At 41.1% G+C, this 21,856-nt stretch overlaps 1 protein-coding gene across 2 annotated transcripts in view; it reads right to left on the bottom strand.

Moving 5' to 3' along the window:
- DOCK11 (dedicator of cytokinesis 11) overlaps positions 1–21,856 on the bottom strand; it is a 537,932-nt gene that overhangs the window by 159,042 nt on the left and 357,034 nt on the right. For both annotated transcript variants that reach the window (XM_082263555.1, XM_082263556.1), the window contains one exon: positions 6,050–6,172. In XM_082263555.1, the coding sequence (XP_082119681.1) occupies positions 6,050–6,172 (123 nt within the window). The remainder of the gene's footprint in view (positions 1–6,049; positions 6,173–21,856) is intronic.

The raw sequence follows: 21,856 nt of genomic DNA, 5'->3' as shown, positions 1-21,856 counted from the left end.
CACAAATAAAATCTTGGGAGATGCAGTCCAAACCAGAGATCCCCCTAGGCCAAGTCCTGGCATGACTTTGTCCCTATGCAAAGCTAGAAAAGGTTCTTAGCAGGATAAGGCCACAATTCAAAAACCCACATCACTAATGATGGCTAAAAGGTATACCGCCTTGTGAGTCCGAGCATAGAAAGGAATGTCTTTAATGGGCCCAATTGGCAGTTTCTGGAGCACAGAGAAAACAAGTTTCAGATTCCATGCAATCACAGGGGAAAAAACAGGGGAAGCTACTTCGGAAATCAATAAACAGAGATAACAACAAAGGGGTGAGGAGCCAATAGTCTCTACATCAGGATAGAAATAGCAGAAACCTGGACCTTGATAATGCTGAGAGCCTAATGCTGGGTTAGACCCATCTACAGGAGGGAGAGGGTCCATCCCAAGTAAAAACCTCTTTAGTGGAAGCCCCGAGACAAACACCAAGAGAAGTATGCCTTTTATGTCTAATGATAGCTAGTTTTTAACATCATAGGAATCAGAAATTTAGAGATGCCCTATCTCTCCCAATGTGGGCTTTAACAGTCATGTCATTAAAGCCAGTGACTGTGAAGCAGGATGGAAAATTGGTCCTTAGAACAAAAGATCCTGACAATCTGGCAGAGCTCACGGAGAGTCTCCCAGACATCTTACCAGATTGGCATACCACATTCTCTTGAGACAGTCCAGAGCAATGAAGATCCCCAGAATGTACTCGACTATAACCCTATGAAGCAGACAAAAAAGTTTTGGGAAGGAAAGGCACCAGACCATCCACTGCTTCGACTAGAGCAATCCTGTACCCAGAGATAAACTTGTCCTTTTTTAATTAAACATGGGGGCCAGGAGGTCCACATCCGATTTTCCCTATGTGTGATACAGGTACTGGAACAACTCTGGGTGTAGGGACCACTCAGGGGAGGACTGGCAGCCTTGGGCCTGGGGGGCAAGTCCAGTCAAGTGGCCCATTGAACCACCGAGCTCACCATCTATGCCCACCTGGTTTATAACGGATATTGATGTTATAAAGCAAGACAAATATGATACAATGTGGTAACATAATTTAATGTTAATAGCAACAAAGGAGGTTTAACAAAAATAATGCATCAATGCAGCCTCACCAGTGCCCATCAGTCCAGCCTCATCAGTGCCCATTAATGCAGCCTCACCAGTGCCCATCAGTCCAGCCTCATCAGTGCCCATTAATGCAGCCTCACCAGTGCCCATCAGTCCAGCCTCATCAGTGCCCATTAATGCAGCCTCACCTGTGCCCATCAAGGCATCCTGATCATTGCCCATCAATGCAACCTGACCAGTGCCCATCAATGCAACCTGACCAGTGCCCATCAATGCAGCCTGATCAGTGCCCATCAATGCAACCTGACCAGTGCCCATCAATTCAGCCTCACCAGTGTCCATCAATGCAGCCTCTCTAGTGCCCATAAATGCAGCCTCACCAGTGCAGCCTTATCAGTTGCCATCAATGCAGCCTGATCAGTACCCATCAATGCAGCCTCACCAGTGCCCATCAATGCAACCTGATCAGTGTCCATCAGCTCAGCCTCATCAGTGAAAGAAGATTATTGGTGAACCCAACAAAAACTGCGCAAAATGAATGTGATGTATAAATAAATAAACACTACTCATATCTATAAATGTGTTTAGGGTGAAATTGCTTCCACTCTGCGAGCTGCAAAATCAACGTGAATAACGTGACAAATGAAAAAGTGAAAAAATGTGGCGCTCAACAGTTTGATAAAACACAAAGTAAATTATTCCAATGTGCAAATGTTCGTGCAAAAAAACTGTTTCTAGTGTCCAAAAAAAAAAAAGGGTTAAGCAAACAGCCAATGATGGAAACACAGACTTGATAGGAGTGAATCTCAAAAAAGCCTCCACCTCCACACGATCACCCAGTGAAATGTATAGGTACCGCTTACCAGAACCACTGGACCCCTTAGTTATAGGGGGTCAAACATGCTTATTGATCCATATCAGATCCGACCTTGCACATCCCCCTCTCACACAGGCGAGATAGGAGCCGCCGCTCCACGCCTGCGTTCCTTAGACCCTTAGATTGGGAACGTGAGACCGTAAACTTCCGGGTCTAAGGAACGCAGGCGTGGAGCTGGGTCTCCTATCCACAGCAAACTGAAAATGATCCTTTGATGAGTAATACTGCACCATGAGAGCCTGTTTGTCATTTCTCTCCATCTATGACTTGGTTCTTTAATGCTCCATCGATTTGGCTACACACTGTCGCCTGTGTGAGAGGGGGATGTGCAAGGTCGGATCTGATGTGGATCAATAAGCGTGTTTGACCCCCTATAACTAAGGGGTCCAGTGGTTCTGGTAAGCGGTACCTATACATTTCACTGGGTGATCGTGTGGAGGTGGAGGCTTTTTTGAGATTCACTCCTATCAAGTCTGTGTTTCCATCATTGGCTGTTTGCTTAACCCTTTTTTTTTTTTGGACACTAGAAACTGTTTTTTTGCACGAACATTTGCACATTGGAATAATTTATTTTGTGTTTTATCAAGCTGTTGAGAGCCACATTTTTTCACTTTTTCAGCCTCATCAGTGTCCACCAGTGCAGCCTCATCAGTTTCCATCCATGCAGCCTCATCAGTCCCCATCAACGCAGCACCACCAGTGTCCATCAGTGCAGCCTCATCAGTGCAGCCTGATCATTGCCCATCAATGCAGCCTCACCAGTGCATATAAGCTCAGCCTCATCAGTGCAGCTTGATCAGTGCCACCTATCAGTGTCCATCATTGCCACCTACTAGTGCTGCATATCAATCCAGCTTATTTATTGCTCCTGATCAGTGCTTACCATTGCCGCCACATTCTCTGCCCTGCTGACCCCGTCCTATGTCCCACTGACCCCCATCCTCTGCCCTCATGTCCCAGGGTCTGATAAGGAAGCCGCAGCCATTCATTGTGAACAGCTGTGGCTTCCTCATCAGACCCTGAGACAAGAACAGTATACTGTGGCTGGGGTGGGATACATTTAGATGGGGGTGCCCGATTTAAATCTTGCCTAGGGTAGCACAAAAATAAAATACACCACTGGACACTGATGCAGTAGTGACTAGTGGCAGTCATTAACCCCTTTGTGCTGCATTAGTTGTACCAGTGTCAGTGTTTATTAACCATTTCATGCTGCACAATACAGGGGTTAATTAACACTGACACTGGTGCCACTGTCACTAATGCAGCACAAAGGGGTTAATTAACTGTCACTGGTCACTAATGCATTAGTGGCCATTGGCAGTACATTAACCCCCTCCATGCTGCATTTTACAAACAGCATTGTAAATTAACTCCTCGCCTCAATGAGTTAATTACTTGAGCCATTTCACACATCTACAACACTGACATAACATTGCCTTATGTAAGGTGTATTATCAGCCTGAGCAGCCTCTGAAAACTCACTATTCCACAGGGCTTCACTGGGTTGGCTCCTCGCAGTTCCTTGCAGAAGCAATCTCCTCCGTCCTTTCTTCCCGCCTCCTGGCCTCTGGATGACATCACACTCGGCCGGGACTAGAAAGCATCTGTCGGGTGGAGATCACTCCGCCTGACAGGGAAGTGACTGGACTCTCCAGTCAAAAAGGCCACTCGCTCCGCACCGATTCCACCCCTGCAGACAGGCATGACACCCGCCAGCCACCGCTACATTATAGTATACTTGCAGAGTTGCAGCAGAGCAGTGATGCTCCGCAAGTATAACACAATGTAGCGGCGGCTGGCGGGTGTCATGCCTGTCTGCAGGGGTGGAATCGGTGCGGAGCGAGTGGCCTTTTTAGGAAGCATCAGAGCGGCCTGGAGGGCAATCGCCTCCCTGCCTCCCGGCCCAGTCCGCCTCTGGGACCACTCCCCCCGACTCTATGCCTGGGATGCACATGGTAAACAAGGTAGGATCCTGAAGTTCTGCCCAGGACAGGATCCACTCTACCTCTCTTGCCATGACAAAACCTCTGTTTTTTCACTAATAGCCGATGTATGCCTCCAATGTGGCATTGTCTGACTAAACCTAGAAAGAGCCAAAAGGTTTGAAGTGTCCGGAAAATAATCATGAAACAAGACCCTGACAGGGACCAAGTCCCCTGCTCTGACAAGGTACCCAGGACTTCTCCTCAGCCCTCAGCCATTCATCATGAGGATTTTCCAGAACACAGTAAGGAAGGGCTTCCCCAATTCCAGAGCTCGATTCCTGAGCAACCAGGCAAGGGAAAAGCTGGTTCTCTGTGCAAAATGAATCAGTCTCTCCACTGTTGCATTGCAGAGATCTGAGGCAAAACTGAGCAAAAAGGGCTACCGTCAGGCCCATTACTCTCATGCAAAAGCGAAGAGTCAGATCACAATCAGTCGGTTCCAGAGTCAATTTCTGACCATTCAGGATCCATCATTGAAATGTCAGGTCAGCCAAAGCCACACTGTCCAATTGAGCCTAGATTGCCAAAGTATCCCACAGTGGAGATGCCATGAGAGCACACTGGGGCTAATACTGGGGCCATTACCTGGATGAAACCTAAGGTGCAGATGAGAGACCAATGGGCAGGGCCATGAACTGGTAGTGTTGGGGCACTACAGCAATACGTATAAAATTCTGAAGCGCTGGAAAAATAAGGACATGTAGGTATGTGTGTCCTTGATGTAGTTATGTGTGTCCTTGATGTCAAGAGAAGTCAGAAAGTCTCCTTCAACAGATCTGGTTGATTCCATGTAGATCAAGACATTCAGAACTTTAAGGCCCAAGAGACCTCTGGGTTTGGGAGCGATGAACAAGCAGCTAACAAAGCTAGCATAATACTCTCATGCTTTAAAAGGGGGATTAATCAATCTAACCCTTGACAAAACACTAGTTCAGCCTCATCTTGAATATGCAGTTCAGTTTTGATCACCAATCCTCGGAAAGATGTTGTTAAATTAGAAAGAATTCAATGAAGAGCAACAAAATAATAAGGAGAATGGAGACCCACAGCCATAAGGATCGGTTACGTAGATTACAGTGACTCACACTGGAGAGAAGGCGCTTAGGAAGGGATATGATATTAAATTTTAAAAATATATCAAATATATCAAAGTGACTGAACTAACTGTAATAAACTGCTTACTCTAAGGTTCCTAAAGAGAGGACACAGGGCTATGAGTTCAGGTTTGTAGAAAGGAGGTTTAACTTTAGATTGTGGAAAGGGTTTTTTACTGTTAAAGCAGTAAAAACATGGAGCTCCCTCCCCCTGGCCGTTGTCAGGACAAGTCTGTTCATTGGAGAATGGGCTGAGTTCCCAGCATAGCTAGAAAACTGACCATGCTGTGCTCTTATACACGGTCAGTTTTTAACAGGAAAGAAAGGGGACTAGGAGGAGCACCAGGGATTTCACACAAAAGAAGCAATACAAAGAGAACAGGATACTTTCTCATAATTACATGGTACAGCAGGCAAATATCAGGGATATAAAATGTTGGGGTAACAAACACTTTAAGGAAACATGCAATGAGAAAAGTATGAAGGTTGCCATTGCTGTCATCTCCATCTGAAAATGCTAGCTGCCTGACTTTTATTCTGATTAAATGGTTTTAATACTAACCATTCACTAACCAAGTCACTAACCAACGACAACGTTTCACTCATTCCATTTTGCATCCATGTTCTAGATCAGTGTTTTTCAACTCCGGTCCTCAGGGCACACTAACAGGCCAGATTTTAAGTATTACATTGGGGATATGCAGACTAGAATACTGCAATCACTGAGCAGCAAATTATATCACCTGTGATGTATTTCAGTTTTCTTGCAAACCCGGCCTGTTTGTATGCCCTGAGGACCGTAGTGGAGAAACACTGTTCTCGATCAGTTAACTGTTCCTTCAGAATATATTTCAGACAAATGGTAGCCGTCAATCAGCATTTTCCGAGTGAGATCAGGGATAGCAGCCTCTATATTTTTTTCAGTACAGATTTCTTTTAGCACAAGCAATGTTTAGTGCAATATAGGTATACAGTAAGTATTTGCAAACCTCAAACTCTCGCCGTTTCTCATAAATTGGGATCAGCAGCTTTGAGACTTCAGAAATGAGTTCATATCGCTCTGCTTTCCACAAGGCATCAACACATTGCTCGAGCAGCTCCACCAGCACTTCCTAATGAGATAGACAAAGATAGTATTATCGACAATGATTATCAAGATGATTGCTATTTCATACTCCTTACCAACACCTACATACAGTACCTACATACATACATACATACATACAATATCACACAAAAGTTAGTACACCCCTCACGATTTTGTAAATATCTTTAGACATTAATGGCTGTGTGTTGAGTTATTTTTAGGGGACAGCAAATTTACACTATTATACAAGCGGTACACTCACTACTTTATATTGTAGCAAAGTGTCATTCCTTCAGTGTTGTCACATGAAAAATTATAATAAATTATTTACAAAAATGTGAGGGATTTTCTCACTTTTGTGAGATACTGTACATACCTACATAACAACTTTTTGAGATGGGAAATTTGGGACACCTATTAGTAAAAGTATAGATGCATAGGACAAACCCCCTGCCTTTTTTTTTTTTTTTTGCCACTAACATAGCTTTATACTGGCTTTTACATTTACAAATGTAGTAATTTAGAAATTAGATGACAGAAACTGGCAAACACTTTTTTTAAAGATAAAAAGTGCATTTTATATACAACTATATAGATCAGACCAAAATGAGGGACAACTGAGGAGGAAAGAGGGACACTGTTATAAATCAGGGACAGTCCCTTGAAATCAGGGGCATTTGGGATCTTTTCAATCATACTATTAACAGTAACAATGATAATAATAGCACTTGTATTTCTACAACATCTAATAGTAGGGTTTGTGCATCATAAAAATGGAGCAATAGTAAGGAGCAAAAGGTGTAAGGGACTGGAAGGTGTAACTGAGGTTATGAGTTGCAAATCAAGGTTCCTCAGGAGCTCTACAAGGTATAACTTTAGGTTTAGGTAAATCAAGGGGACAACAGTGTCCATGCATAGTATGGACTCACAGGAGATCACAACATACATTGCTGAATTTACGAATCAAGTCACTGAAGAGGGAAGGGGAGTCTTGAGCCAGAGGCTGGCACAGCTTATCAAGAGGGTATACCAGCAATCAGGACGGGTTTTCTAATGAGGGCAATTGACCAGCCATCAGAGTTTGGGGCTCCAAGAGACATGAGATTATTGCCTAGTCTGGCATTTTCCAGCAACTCCTATTTCATGTTTTTAGATACCTTTAGGATGATGGGCAGTCAGGAGGACTGACTCTGGGAGAAAGAATCTGGAGAAACACAGCAGGGGAAGAGACTAGTTCTGAGATGAAAAAATCTGCTTTGTGCAATAGCTAGACATTATTTTTGCAGTATTGCAGCAAAGGTGAGATGGAATTTGGGAGTTTTTACAATCAATACAATACATAATGGTAAACTCTTGCTACTTGAATGCTAAAAGCTGTTCAGAATCTACAACTGTCACTGTGCCTAGCCAACCAGGGATCACCTACAGTGTAAATGCACGCGAAATTAACTGCAACACTGAGACAGTGGATAAAGACAGATACACAAAGTTCTGTTTATAAAATTGTAATACTTTTATGTGTAAGATACTATTCTAGACAGACACAATTCTTAATAAGGTACAATATAATCACAATTTTAGACACAGTGCTAGTATATACCATTAAAATGCTTGCATTCTCTGCATTAGAGTATCCATGGATCCATCTCTGTGCCCAAGAGCCGTGGCACTGCAATATGCTCCTGCTTCTGTCAATCAAATCCAGTGACAAGGGAGAGAATAGGGGTCAGCTTGCTATGGGGGCACTCGGAAAGGCTTTTATTTTCCCCTGGTGATCCAGCCAATAAATGTGGCATTGTTCAGCTTACTTTTACAGACTAAGCTGTCCAAAGTAGCAGTTAAAGCAGTGGTGGTCAACTTTTTTGGTATGGGGGGTCTGAAGTTCAGTTCTTGACAACAATATAGGAACACACATAAAATTCAATGAATTTTCTGTTTCATGCACCAGAGACAGACAACAGGATATAGTCAAAGACAATGGGCATGAAACAAAGACTGTAGACATAATATAGGAGATGGTAAGACCATGGACAGGATACAAGAGATTAACGGAGACTATGGACCTAATACAGGAGACAGTCAGACACTGTGGACAGGATTCAAGAGATGGACAGGGACTGTGGACATAGTACAGGACATGGTCTGAGACTGAAGACATGATACAGGTGTTCCGAAATATAAAAGGTGTAAATACCGCGCTAATAAACAAGCAAAAAATTGGGGGAGCAAACCCTGAACATGTATATCTAAAGCCGGTGCAGCTATGGACCAAGCAACATGTATATTAAAAAAGAATAGCGAACACATGCAAAAGAAATGACTATCAAATATGGAGACAATCCATAAATAAAAATGGGGATTTAGTCCCACCATATGGCCATATCGTGCTCAAGCCCACCACTGCGCCAAAGCACCCCATTATCAGTGGGTCCTACACTATCCATAAAAAAGGGGTGAATCCAGCCTCTCTAACCCTTGGAGACAACACTCCTTGCTGGGATAGATGTGCTAATGCACTACAAAGGACTCCTCCTATATCTACTTGATAGTGGACTCTGATAGAGTACAGGTGTGTGTGGGGGGTGGGATGCTCAACCTCAGAAGTCTGGTCAGATCGAATACATAATAAACAAGCAAAAAATTGGGGGAGCAAACCCTGAACATGTATATCTAAAGCCGGTGAAGCTATGGACCAAGCAACATGTATATTAAAAAAGAATAGCGCACACATGCAAAAGAAATGACTATCAAATATGGAGACAATCCATAAATAAAAATGGGGATTTAGTCTCACCATATGGCCATATCATGCTCAAGCCCACCACTGCGCCAAAGCACCCCATTATCAGTGGGTCCTACACTATCCATAAAAAAGGGGTGAATCCAGCCTCTCTAACCCTTGGAGACAACACTCCTTGCTGGGATAGATGTGCTAATGCACTACAAAGGACTCCTCCTATATCTACTTGATAGTGGACTCTGATAGAGTACAGGTGTGTGTGTGGGGGGTGGGATGCTCAACCCCAGAAGTCTGGTCAGACCGAATACATAATAAACAAGCAAAAAATTGGGGGAGCAAACCCTGAACATGTATATCTAAAGCCGGTGCAGCTATGGACCAAGCAACATGTATACCGCGCTAACCACAAAACTAAAGCTGCCAGCACTACCAACTGACAAAAAGATTGGTGAAAAGAATAAAATATATCCTTAGGATACATCATATTGGCCTAATTTGAACCTATCTTGCTGTATACTTGTGGATGTCTGTAAGTACATGTCCTTTTTTAATAAAACATAATATAGCAGTTTTACACTATGTGCTTTAGTTTGGCTTGCTTACATGGTCATTGAACATGGAGTTCATCTTTCCACATCCACTTGTGCCTGCGGGATCTTCAATATTTCTCCTGTGAAAAGCTGGTTAAAGAGGAATCCATATACATCTTTCCTGCTACGCTCTGTTGACCTGTCTACTGTATAGTATTAAGGGTCCATAATTTTTGGTAAGAGTGTTTAAGACTATACTTCATATGGTGATGGCACACCACTTTATTTAGTTGATCACCCCTTTATGGATCCTATCCTTTTACATGTGGAGCATATTCATTTAATACCTGCTCAGCCTATATGGATATTTATATAATGCCTGCTTAGCCTATATGCTGTATAGTATCATAGGCCCACGCTATCTGGTAAGCATATACTATATTTGGGATTTTCCCTTTGGTGACGGGACTCATACGTTACTGGTGGATTATAGCATCTTTTCAGGACAATTATCCTTCTGGTTGTTTTTTATTTTTTGCTTTCTGGTAAATGCATATTTAATCTCTATACCTGGTGACGGTGATGTGATACTTCATCATAGGCGGTATCACACTATATATATTTTCTTTTTATGTCACTCATTACAAACTGGTCTGGGTGAGGAGTTCCTCTCTTCTGCCCCTGTTGGAGGATTATACATTCATGAAACAGCGCCAGATGACACCTTCTTCAAAGACACCTGAAATTAACCTTGAAGCCTAAGTGACTTGCTTGCCTTATATTAGTGTAAGTCCACTTGCTCTGGTAAGCACATACATTTACTATTACAACGGAGAATAAGATTTCTACTCTTTTATTTGGACTTTAGATATCTATACTTTTTTCACTAGTGACCATTTTTTTCACCCATGGATTGAATTTATGTGACATTTCAATAATGAACTTTAAATGATCCATTTCTGAATAGGGGAGTTTTCATATTTATTCACTTCAATATATAACCCTTTCAATGTTATGCACTTGATATTATGAACAGTTTTGGGTTCATTCTTCTTCTTATAGCGCTGCATTTTATATTTTTTTATGATACAGGTGTTGGTAAGGGATTACAGGTATAATGCAGGAGACTGTCAAAGACTGTGAACATGATGTCTGAGTCTTTGGAGACTGGGGACATGCTTCAGAAGACATTGCACTGACTGCAGACATATTACATGAGACTGCTAGAAATCACTGCTACAACAGGGCAACAGGGAAACACAGATTAGTGGCTGCAGGATCCTAGAGGGCTGCGCAAAAAGTGCAAATGGGTCACATGTTGAGCACCAGGGAGTTAAGAGCGTTAGACAAACCATTTAACAGTAACAGGGGTGAATACAATGACCAGCTTTTATTCATTTATGAAAAGCCTTTTAACCAAAAGAAAAGAAAATAAAGTAAATGAAATAAAATCTGCTTATAAAGTGTTAGTTGGATTTTGGCTTTAATTTGTTTGTAAAGTTAGTCTAAATCTGCTAATCGAACACTACTCTCTTCTCAGACTGAAAATGTTGCTTTCCCAAGGTGTCTGCTTTACTACTTTATCCAGAATGCAACCATAAGACAGAAAGTATGTTACTGGCTGGATCATCAGGTAAAATAAAAGAAAAAAAAGCTAAAAAAAAATAAATAAAATGAATGCAGCAACCAATCTAAGGATTTGTAAGCTACAAAATATATTTTTTTTGTTTTTTGGGTTTAATTGTTTAATACAGCTTTAAAGCCAGTCTCAGTGGTTGTAAAAACACACATTACTGTTGCTACCCTAACCAGTGAGAGTCAAGAAGACAGAAAAGCCTAGTATAAGCTTTCAAGTTTATACAGAACTGAGAATTCTCTCCCAAGCCCCAGGTAATAGTATTGTGTGGATGCGTGGCAAAACACCAAGCATCAGCATTGGCACATGCTCCCTCATACCTTTAGGTAAAGGTTATTTTCAAGGATTCCTAGGGAGCATTTAGATTCATCTTGTCTCAATCAGGGTGAACTGTAATTAGTTGCTTTGGGTTACTGCATTTAAAATGAACACTCTATATTAAATAAGGGTCCATCTTGCGTTCACAGTGATACAGTCTAATGTACAATCAACATAATCACCAACATTGACAATTCAAACTAAGCCTATGATAAAAAAAATTACACAGAGACACAGGCAGCTCAAATTATACACAAATCTCCACTTTTCCTGTAAGGCTGCATTCACACTTGAGCGTAGCGTTTTTTACCGCGATTTTACAGCGATGTTTACCGCGATTTTACCGCGATTTTTTCAGGCGTTTTTCATTGACATCTATCAAAAACGCTGGTAATCAGCCCAAAAAGAAGCTCATGTACTTTTTTCAGCTACAGGCGTTTTGCAAAACGCTCAGATGTGAACAGGGGCCATTTAAATGAATGGGGTTTTACTTGTTGGGTGTTTTGGAAGCGTTTCTTTTGAGCGTTTTTGGAGCTGAAAACGCCCAGGTGTGAATGGAGCCTAAAAGTTGGATCTGGTTCCACCTCTTCCTGCTTACAAGGCCTTCCAATTGGTTACTCTATAGGCAGCCACACTGTTGAAAACATTAGGAGGGACAAGGCCAACTCATCTTTTACAGTAAAAGTGTATGTAATGCCAGTTGTAATACAAGCTACCTAAATATCTAAATCCACCAGTAAATTTTATTTGCAGTTTTTTATGGAAGGTAACCTCTGCTTAAGCATTTTATCTTTATGTGGGTATTATCTGGCAAATCCTTTTTCAGGTTTATTACACTGCCCTTTTCTCATTTTTCAAAACAATCATTTATTACAGATTATACTCAAACACCAATTCATTTTCAAAACACAATTGTTTTTTCAAGGAGAGGGCACAGCAGAAGATGTTTGCCTTTCTGTCTTTTATGAATATTTTCTATGGAGTCCTCTGTACACATTAGGAAAGAAGGGAAAGGAGGGGAAGGAGTCATAGCTCGAGATCATTCACTTGTGTGTATACATTTTAGCTTTAGCTACTGAGCTCTGCATACAACAGGATTTTTTCAACAAAGAAAACAAAGATGCACACCTAAATATAAGATGAGCAAACTTACGCTCTGAGCAAACTTACGCTCCACCTGCAATCATTTGGATATACTTTACTAAAAGAAAAGGAACCATTTTATTTATTGTTTTCCTGACCATGCAGAAACAAAATACACTGATCATTCAGACCTTTATGACCACCCCCTAAAATTGAATAGGTCTCCTTTTATCACAAAAACAGCCCTGACCTGTCGAGGCATGGATGCCATTAGACCTCTGAAGGTCTGCTGTGGTGTCTGGCATCAAGCCGCCAGTATCAGATACTTTTAGTCCTGTAAGTTGTGAGGTGAGACCCCCATGGATTAGATTTGTTTTTCCAGCACACCCACATATGCTCAACTGAATTGAGATCTGGAGAATTTGGAGGCCAAGTCAACACCTCATACTCAATATTCTGTTTCTCAAACTATTCTTGAAACATTTTTGCAATGCTCCAGGGTGCATTATGCTACTGAAAGAGGCCACTGCCATTAGGAAATACAGTTTCCATGAAGAAGTGTACTTAGTCAGCAACAATATTTAGGAAGGTGGTACGTGTTAAGTAACATCCAGGACTCAAGGTTTCCCAGCAGAACATTGCCCTAAGCATCTCACTGCCTCTTTGCCCTCATACACTATTTTGGTGCCATTTCTTCCCTAGGTTAGTGAACCCATGCACCCAGCCATTCACATGATGTAAAGGGAAATGTAATTCATCAGACTGGTCCACCTTCTTCCATTTCTCCATATTATTATTATTATTATTATACAGGATTTATATAGCGCCAACAGTTTGCGCAGCGCTTTACAATGTGAAGGAAGACAATACAGTTACAATACAGTTCAAAACAGGAGGAACTAGAGGGCCCTGCTCGTTAGAGCTTACAATCTAGAAGGGAGGGTCAAGTGAAACAAAAAGGCAATAACTGTGGGGGATGGGTTGATGGAGAAAAAGGAGGTACATTTGTTAGGGGATGGTAGGATAGGCTTCTCTGAAGAGGAGGGTTTTCAGAGATCGCCTAAAAGCTAATAGAGTAGGGGATAATCGGACAGATAAGGGTAAGGAGTTCCATAGGAGTTCCATAGTACAGTTCTAAAGCCTATGTGTCTATTGTAGGTGCGATTGGCCGTGGACATGTGGTGTCAGCATAGGCACCTTGACCAGTCTACAGATGCACAGCCCCATACACAAGAAACTGTGATGCCCTTTTGTTTTGCTTTTAATACATCAACCTCAGGGGCAACATGTTTACTTGCTGCCTATCCCAGCAACTTTCAGATGCCATTGTACCCGGATAACCAATGTTTTTCACTTAACTTATCAGTGATCATAATGTTATGGCTTATCGGTGTATATGAAAAACTACTATATGTTCCTTTCAAAATCCTACTTTGTATACAGAAGGTTTTCTTTGCTAAATGTGCAGTCAGGTTGTTTAATGAATAAATGGAAAATCAAAAGGGCAGATGTTTAAGACAACCAGTAGCAGCTGTGTACTAGCTGTCTACTGATGAGTAATTGCAGTGAGTTATGATACATTTTGTGTTACATAGTTAATCTGGTTGAAAAAAGACACAAGTCCATCTAGTTCAACCAATAGAAGGAAAAAAAAAAAAAAAATATATATATATATACATATATACAAATATATATATATATATATATATATATATATATATATATATATATACACACACACACACACAGTATCTCCCTCCCGGGTGTCATGTGACTCATTAGTGTTACAAGGTCTGAGGTGTGAATGGGGAGCAGTTGTGTTAAATTTGGTGTTATCGCTCTCACTCCCTCATACTGTTCACTGGAAGTTTAACATGGCAAAGAACTCTCTGAGGATCTGAAAAAAAGAATTGTTGCTCTAAATAGAGATGGCCTAGGCTATAAGAAGATTGCCAAGACCCTGAAACAGAGCTGCAGCATGGTGACCAAGACTATACAGCGGTTTAGCAGGACAGGTTCCACTCAGAACAGGCCTCGCCATGGTCGACCAATGAAGTTGAGTGCACATGCTCAGCGTCATATCTATAGGTTGTCTTTGGGAAATACATCTATACCTATGAGTGCTGCTGCTATGAGCGTTGTTACAGAGGTTGAAGGGGTGGGGGGGGGGTCAGCCTGTCAGTGCTCAGACCATACGCCGCACACTGCATCAAATTGGTCTGCATGGCTGTCGTTCCAGGAGGAAGCCTCTTATAAAGATGATGCACAAGAAAGTCCACGAAAAAACAGTTTGCTGAAGACAAGCAGACTAAGGACATGGATTACTGGAACCATGTCCTGTGGCATGTCCTGTGGTCTGATGAGACCAAGATAAACTTATTTGGTTCCGATGGTGTCAAGCATGTATGGCAGCAACCAGGTGAGGAGTACAAAGACAAGTGTGTCTTGCCTACAGTCAGCAATGGTGGTGGGAGTGTCATAGTCTGGGGCTGAATGAGTGCTGTTGGCACTTGGGAGCTACAGTTCATTAAGGGAACTATGAATGCCAACATGTACTGTGACATACTGAAGCAGAGCATGATCCCCTCCCTTCGGAGACGGGGCCGCAGGGCAGTATTCCAACATGATAACCACCCCAAACACACCTCCAAGATGACGCCTGCCTTGCTAAAGAAGCTGAGGGTAAAGGTGATGGACTGGCCAAGCATGTCTCCAGACCTAAAGGCTATTGAGCATCTGTGGGGCATCCTCAAATGAAGGTGGAGGAGCGCAAGGTCTCTAACATTTACCAGCTCCGTGATGTCGACTTGGAGGAGTGGAAGCGGACTCCAGTGGCAACCAGTGAAGCTCTGGTGAACTCCATGCCCAAGAGGGTTAAGGCAGTGCTGTAATATAATGGTGGCCACACAAAATATTGACACTTTTGGCTCAATTTGGACATATTCTTTCAGGGGTGTACTCACTTTTGTTGCCAGCAGTTTAGACATTAATGGCTGTGTGTTGAGTTATTTTGAGGGGACAGCAAATTGACACTGTTATACAAGCTGTACACTCACCACTTTACATTGTAGCAAAGTGTCATTTCTTCAGTGTTGTCACATGAAAAGATATAATAAAATATTTACAAAAATGTGAGGGTGTACTCACTCTTGTGAGATACTGTTTGTCTGTCTGTCTGTCTATCTATCTATCTATCTATCTATCTATCTATCTATCTATCTATCTATCTATCTATCTATCTATCTATCTATCTATCTATCTATCTATCTATCTATCTATCTATCTATCTATCTATCTATCTATCTATCTATCTATCTATCCCACAATTGATCCAGAGGAAGGCAAAAAACCCCAATAAAGCATGATCCAACTTGCTCCAGCAGGGGAAAAGATTCCTTTCCGATCCCCCAAGAGGAAATCGGGTGCTCCCTGGATCAACTTTACCTACAAATATTAGTATCCATTTATATTATGAACATTTAGGAAATAATCCAGGCCTTTCTTAAAGCAATCTACTGAGCTGGCCAGAACCAGCTCTTGAGGGAGTCTATTCCACATCTTCACAGCTCTTACTGTGATGAAATCTCTTTTTCTCTAGACGTAAAGATTGTGTTCTACAATCATGAATGAACAATTCTCAATACCAAGCAGCGAACCTTTGCCTTTTTTTAGAGGGACAGTCATTTTTTTGGAATCAAATATCTTTTGCATTGCTTTGTGGTAATAGCCACCCTCCATCATAAAGCTGCCAATCAGCCTGTGCATTTACAACTGTAAACTTTTTTGAGCTTTTTCAGTTGATGTTAGTAGCACCACATGCACCCTGGCCTTTCCACCCCTGCGTTTTCCACTTCTGATTACTTTCCCATTTCCCATTTGACATGGTCTACTTGCCATGTAATTTCCCCTTCTGCTTACTTAGAATATTTGAAATATACAATTTTACCTTATCAGTGGTTGACACTTCCTTTTAAAAACCTCAGTAGGTTCTTCTACTTGCAAACAAAAATGTTACCCACATGTCTGCGGTTTCTAGTACTTCAGATTCTTACATTTTAACATTTTCCCACGTATCTGATATCAGTAACTGATATGACCACTCTCCGTTAGTATCTGCATGGCCTCTAAGAAAATATATATGTATATATATGTATTTAGAAGAATGTACTACACTGACTTCTATCAATACATACTGTAGATATCTCTGCACAGATATAAAAAAATAACAGCAGCAGTTTGAGTTTTAAATAAATTTGCCAACAACACGTATAGCCCATTCACACCTATGCAATTTAACCCACATGTTTTAACGCACTTGCACAGATTTGACATTGTTTTTATAAGTTCTGGTTCACACCTGGGTGGTGCATTGACGTGTGTTGCCACTACCATCAAAGTGTGTTTTACCTAAGTCTTTTGATGGGAACAGATGACAATGCACTTGCTCAGGGCAAAAAAAAATAAAAGATCTCTGGGAAAGACACATTGGTTCTGAGAAGCCAGCAATCTCCGGACCCAGATTAGTACACAATCTACCTTATCTAATGTTGACCATATGGAAACTATAACTGATAAATCATAGATGTAATGATTTAAAATAATCTTTTGTTCAAAATGATTTTTCAATACTATAAAAAATACTGATTTAGTCTAATTCAATTGGATTTTTTGCCAGAACCGTCATTTCCTTTCAAACAAAACAAGTGGTACTTGAATCGCCCCCTACAGTTTTTTTACATATTCACTTCATTTGTCAGCAATATTGTTATCTTTAATTCTATAGCCAGCAAAAGGCTGGCAAGCGTGCTTACACACTTTAAGGCGACATTGGTCAGAAGTTAGTTAATGCTTAATGAAAATCACATGCGGGTTCACCATCTATTAAGGAGGAACCCCCCCTCCCCTTTTACTTTGTTCGTTGGGTTGAGCTGCAAGAGCATACTATTACATGTATGCATGTGAGATAGGAACCTTAGAGTGTATAGCTGGCCATAGATGATCAGGGGCCGGTTGAATTTCAATCCATCTATTACCACTCCCATTTGAGAGCACTCATTTTAAGGACCAACTGCTCCCAAAACAGACGTGTTAGAAAATTTTGCTCGAGAGCAGGGAGGGTTCTTACATTGATACATGTAAGGTCAGCTTAAGCATCTTGAGGACAGACTGATGTAATTGTGAAAAGTGCTGTATAAACTTTCGTGATAAATGCTTACTGGTCTGTTTCAAAAGTTTATAAAAATATCAAAATTACTTCACCTGTAAAAAAAGCTGCAAAAAAGAAAATTTGGGAAGGTAGACAAATCCTTTTGTTATAGCACTGCATACACAATATCTGAATAGGTGCCAGAACAAGGTATGAATTACAATGAAGAAAAAGAGGAAGTATCACAATGTACTTCCCCAGGTAAAGAACAAATAGATGACTATTTAAAGGACTAGCCCAGAAAACATTTGGAATCAACAGCATTTACGTGCTCTTTGATACCCCAGACCAGTGTTTCTCAACCTTTTTTCAGTCAAGGCACCCTTTAAAATTATAGACAATCTCAAGGCACCCTTTTGAAATTATGGCCAGTCGGAACCCCATTCTAAAATGTAAAAAACTATTCTAATAGTTTTGACATAATTCAGCAACTACCACAGGTAGGACACCCAACGTTAGAAGTGATGTTTTCTTCCAAAGCAAATACACTTTTGCACACTGGTACTGACTAGTACATCAACGTTTCTCTTCTCCCTCAATTTCTCTCCATCAGTCAGCTAATGTGACCCCATTGCTGAGGGGGAGGGCCACAGGAGGATCAAACAAGGATGCTGTGGAGGCAACAGACATCCTCCTTATCAACTGACATCATTGGTTGTTAGGATGCCAGTGTCTAGAAAGTAGTTATAGTGCATAATGAAAACCCATGGCTTTGTGTAGCTTAAAGACAGGCTTAATCTACCTGCTGGCTTGTATACAATTTTGGATCAATTTTGAGGGATTATGTCAAGGCACCCCTGGAGAAACCTCAAGGTTGAAAAAGGCTGCTTTAGACCATCTAATGGTTCTAGCCAATGGACAGAGTCTACAGTAATAACCATTTTCCTTTCTGCCTCTGCCCCCTAAATACTCTCTGCAAGTTCATACGCCTTGTCTGATGGTAATAAAAACATTTTCAGTATCTTCTGTGTTACAGGGGTAGCTGTACCAAAAGAAAGCATGTCTAGGCTCCATTTATCTGTGCATGCTTTTAGCTTTTAAAAGCTACTGACCAAACAGTCTACCTTTCAATGGAACCTAAAAAGATGAAATATGGTTTGTCATCTCCATCTGAAAATACTAGTTGTCATGCTGATCCAATGGCTTTATTACTTTTTAAAATCACTGACTTGGAAAAAGTATGCGGATTAGGAGTTCTAAATTAACTTTGACTTTCCTGATCTGCATGCTTGTTCCAGGCCAGTGTTAACAGGTTCTTGGTTCTTTAAAGACTGGGGCATTTCCAAAGACAGAAGATAAAAGTCGTCAGTTGTCTTTGGAATGTGGGTTATGCTGGTATCTATAATTTACTAGAGCTTGTACAAATTGCTAGGCTAAGTACAGTTTCTCATATTCAGCATTTTGGGACACATGATGGAACCTAAACCCCTTTCTGAATGTCCCCTTCTGAAGCTCACCTCTATATGCTCTAAATTTGTGGTATCTGTGCCTGGTTACCAAACATAGCCCCATCCTTTTTTTGTTGTTCTACTAATGTATGGCTTGTCCATAACAGTCTCTAAGCACACACACACAACCATTTATTTGTGCAGTGAACCCCATAAATGCCAACTTAATTGGCTTTATAGCATAAACTGCGCAAGTGTAAAATTTGAGGAAGGTGGACAAATAGCACTGCACCCACAGGGTTATCTCAATGGTATTACTACCTTAAAGTATTGATGTTGATGTAAATGATCTGCTTCCCAGGCAGGCAGCTTTTTCACCCCAGAGGATCTCCACGGTCTGTTTGGATTGTAGTGCAATGTAGACAAAAATGGAAATTTAAGCACCACACCACTGCTAGGGGAGTCAGATACAACTTCATTCCAATAAAAGTCAAGGTGACAATCTAAAAGATATCTAATGCATTTTGGAGGTCCAAGGGCACCCGCTTCATTAGGGCTTGATTGACAACAATGTGAATAGACTAGAAGTAAACTGGATTGTTAATGTTATTTTTCCCAGTGTGATTGCAAGGCCTTGTCAGCACTACACTGTTGTCAATCAAGCCCTGATGAAGCACTCTTGGACCGCTGAAATGTGTTGTATATTTTTTGGACTGTCCAACTGACTTTTATTGGAATAAAGTTGTATTTGGACGTTGTGACGCTTTAATTTCAATTTTTGTTAAAAGTTTACCCATTCAACTTTTTATCACAACATTTTAAAGTATAATTGATTGAGGGTTCCATGAATTTAATCCAAACCTATACAATATTTGCAAAAAAACAGTTATAGGTGGAGGGGGTGACCATTTTTTGCATTATCGTTATCTATATTGAGCCAGGCAACGCACTGACACCTTTGCCGCCATTGTGCGATGTGCTGGGTGTTCAGTGTGACCCTGTGCCTTTAAGGAGGGGTGGGCTCCATTCCAGTCACCTATCCTCCATCTATCCCATTAAATGCATGTGCTCTCATTGTAGAGACTCTTTAAATTGTAGAGTTAGGGACTGCAGATTACAGGGTGCCTTGCCGCGGCCTGCAACTTACGCATGTATTTGCAAATGTGTGCAAACAAACCCCTGTTTTTAATGCATACTGTTAGACAGTGTAATTCGGTTGGTCACTGGCTGGTTGGTAAGTTGTGACTGGAAATCTCTTCATTTTTCTTGATCTATACAATATTTGGGCAAATAGTCAAATATTGAACTATAAGAAAATCTAGCCATAAAAAGTCCATATATAAAGTTGATTATAAATAACAGCAATAGGTCTTCATAAAGTGGGGTGACGTGCAATCAAGTGGTGGGATCAGATGGGTGATTACAACACCAGGTGGTAAACAGTGAAAATAGCCAGAAAAATAATTAGAGACGTCAGGCTGAATCAGGAAGTGCAGCATAGTGGACCGCTCGGGACTCACAGCCCCCCCCCCCCCCCCCCCGCTTGTCATTGAGAACACTTACTCTAAGTTACTATATTTTTTTCAAATAAAGTGTTGAAAATACTACACCAGAAGGAGTTCTCTGTTTATCCACCCTTACTTACGAGTGTATAGAAACTGTGATGTCCCCCATCCCCCTGGAAGACTGAAAGAGTACACAGAATCCCATTTGCCAGCTGACCTTTGGTAGCTACAAGGATACTACTGCCACATCCACCTCCCCCCCCCCCCTCTCTTGCCTGGGATGATTACAGGATCACAGTGGAACCCATCTGTAAATGCTGTAACCTTACAGCAGTAAGGTAAGGGTGTAGAACACTCAGGAGAATTATTTTGCTGGCTATTTTCACCGTTCACCACCTGGTGTTGTAATCACCCATATGATCCCATCACTTGATTGCACGTCACCCCACTTTATGAAGACCTATTGTTGTTATTTATAATCTACTTGATATATGGACTTTTTATGGCTAGATTTTCTTATAGTTCTAGCTATCGCCTATTTACTTGATTTGATCCAGCTGCCATGCGGCCACCTTGCACATTGTATCACCTTATGCTACACCTGAATATGCTTTAACATCTGTAATTTATTTATTTATTAATATATATTTATTTTATATCTCTGCCATCACTGGCATCGTCTTAACTGAGACCGAAGCCTCAGTTTATCTTCTTTGCACCGTAGTTGCACTCTAAGCACCTTATTGTTACTTTGTTCACAGCACAGAAGTCACATTGATTGGATCTTTCTGTTTATGTGCAGTCTCATTACTGCACTGTGTTGCACTACCAGCATTTTAGACTGTCACTTTGTTTACAGCTTAGGAGTCACAAATTTATTGAATGTAATTGCACTATTTGATTTTTAATCTACTAAGGATAAGTGCAGCTTCAATATTTGACTATTTACTATATTATTCAGTTATTTGTGAAAGGCTAAAACTAGAAGCCGCAGCTATCCCACATCTGTTATTTGCTCATTTTAGTGATAGCGCAGGGGCTCTCTGTTCCAGAATATTTGGGCAAGCCATACTCAGCCTAATGTTTAGAAACAATTACCGTATTTATCGGCGTATAACACACGCCGGCGTATAACACGCACCCCAATATTTGGAGAGAAATTTCAGGAAAAAAGCTTAAATTTAAAATAAACAGCTTTGAACTCAGAACATTTTTTTTTTTAATCAAATGATATCTCACCAGTGCCCATGAATGCAGCCTCATCAGCAGTGTCCAACAATGCATCCTCATCAGCAGCGTCCAT

Source organism: Pelophylax lessonae (assembly GCF_965119305.1).
Source record: "Pelophylax lessonae genome assembly, chromosome: 7".
Taxonomy (NCBI): Eukaryota; Metazoa; Chordata; class Amphibia; order Anura; family Ranidae; genus Pelophylax; species Pelophylax lessonae.
This window is presented reverse-complemented; position numbering and strand designations above follow the sequence as displayed.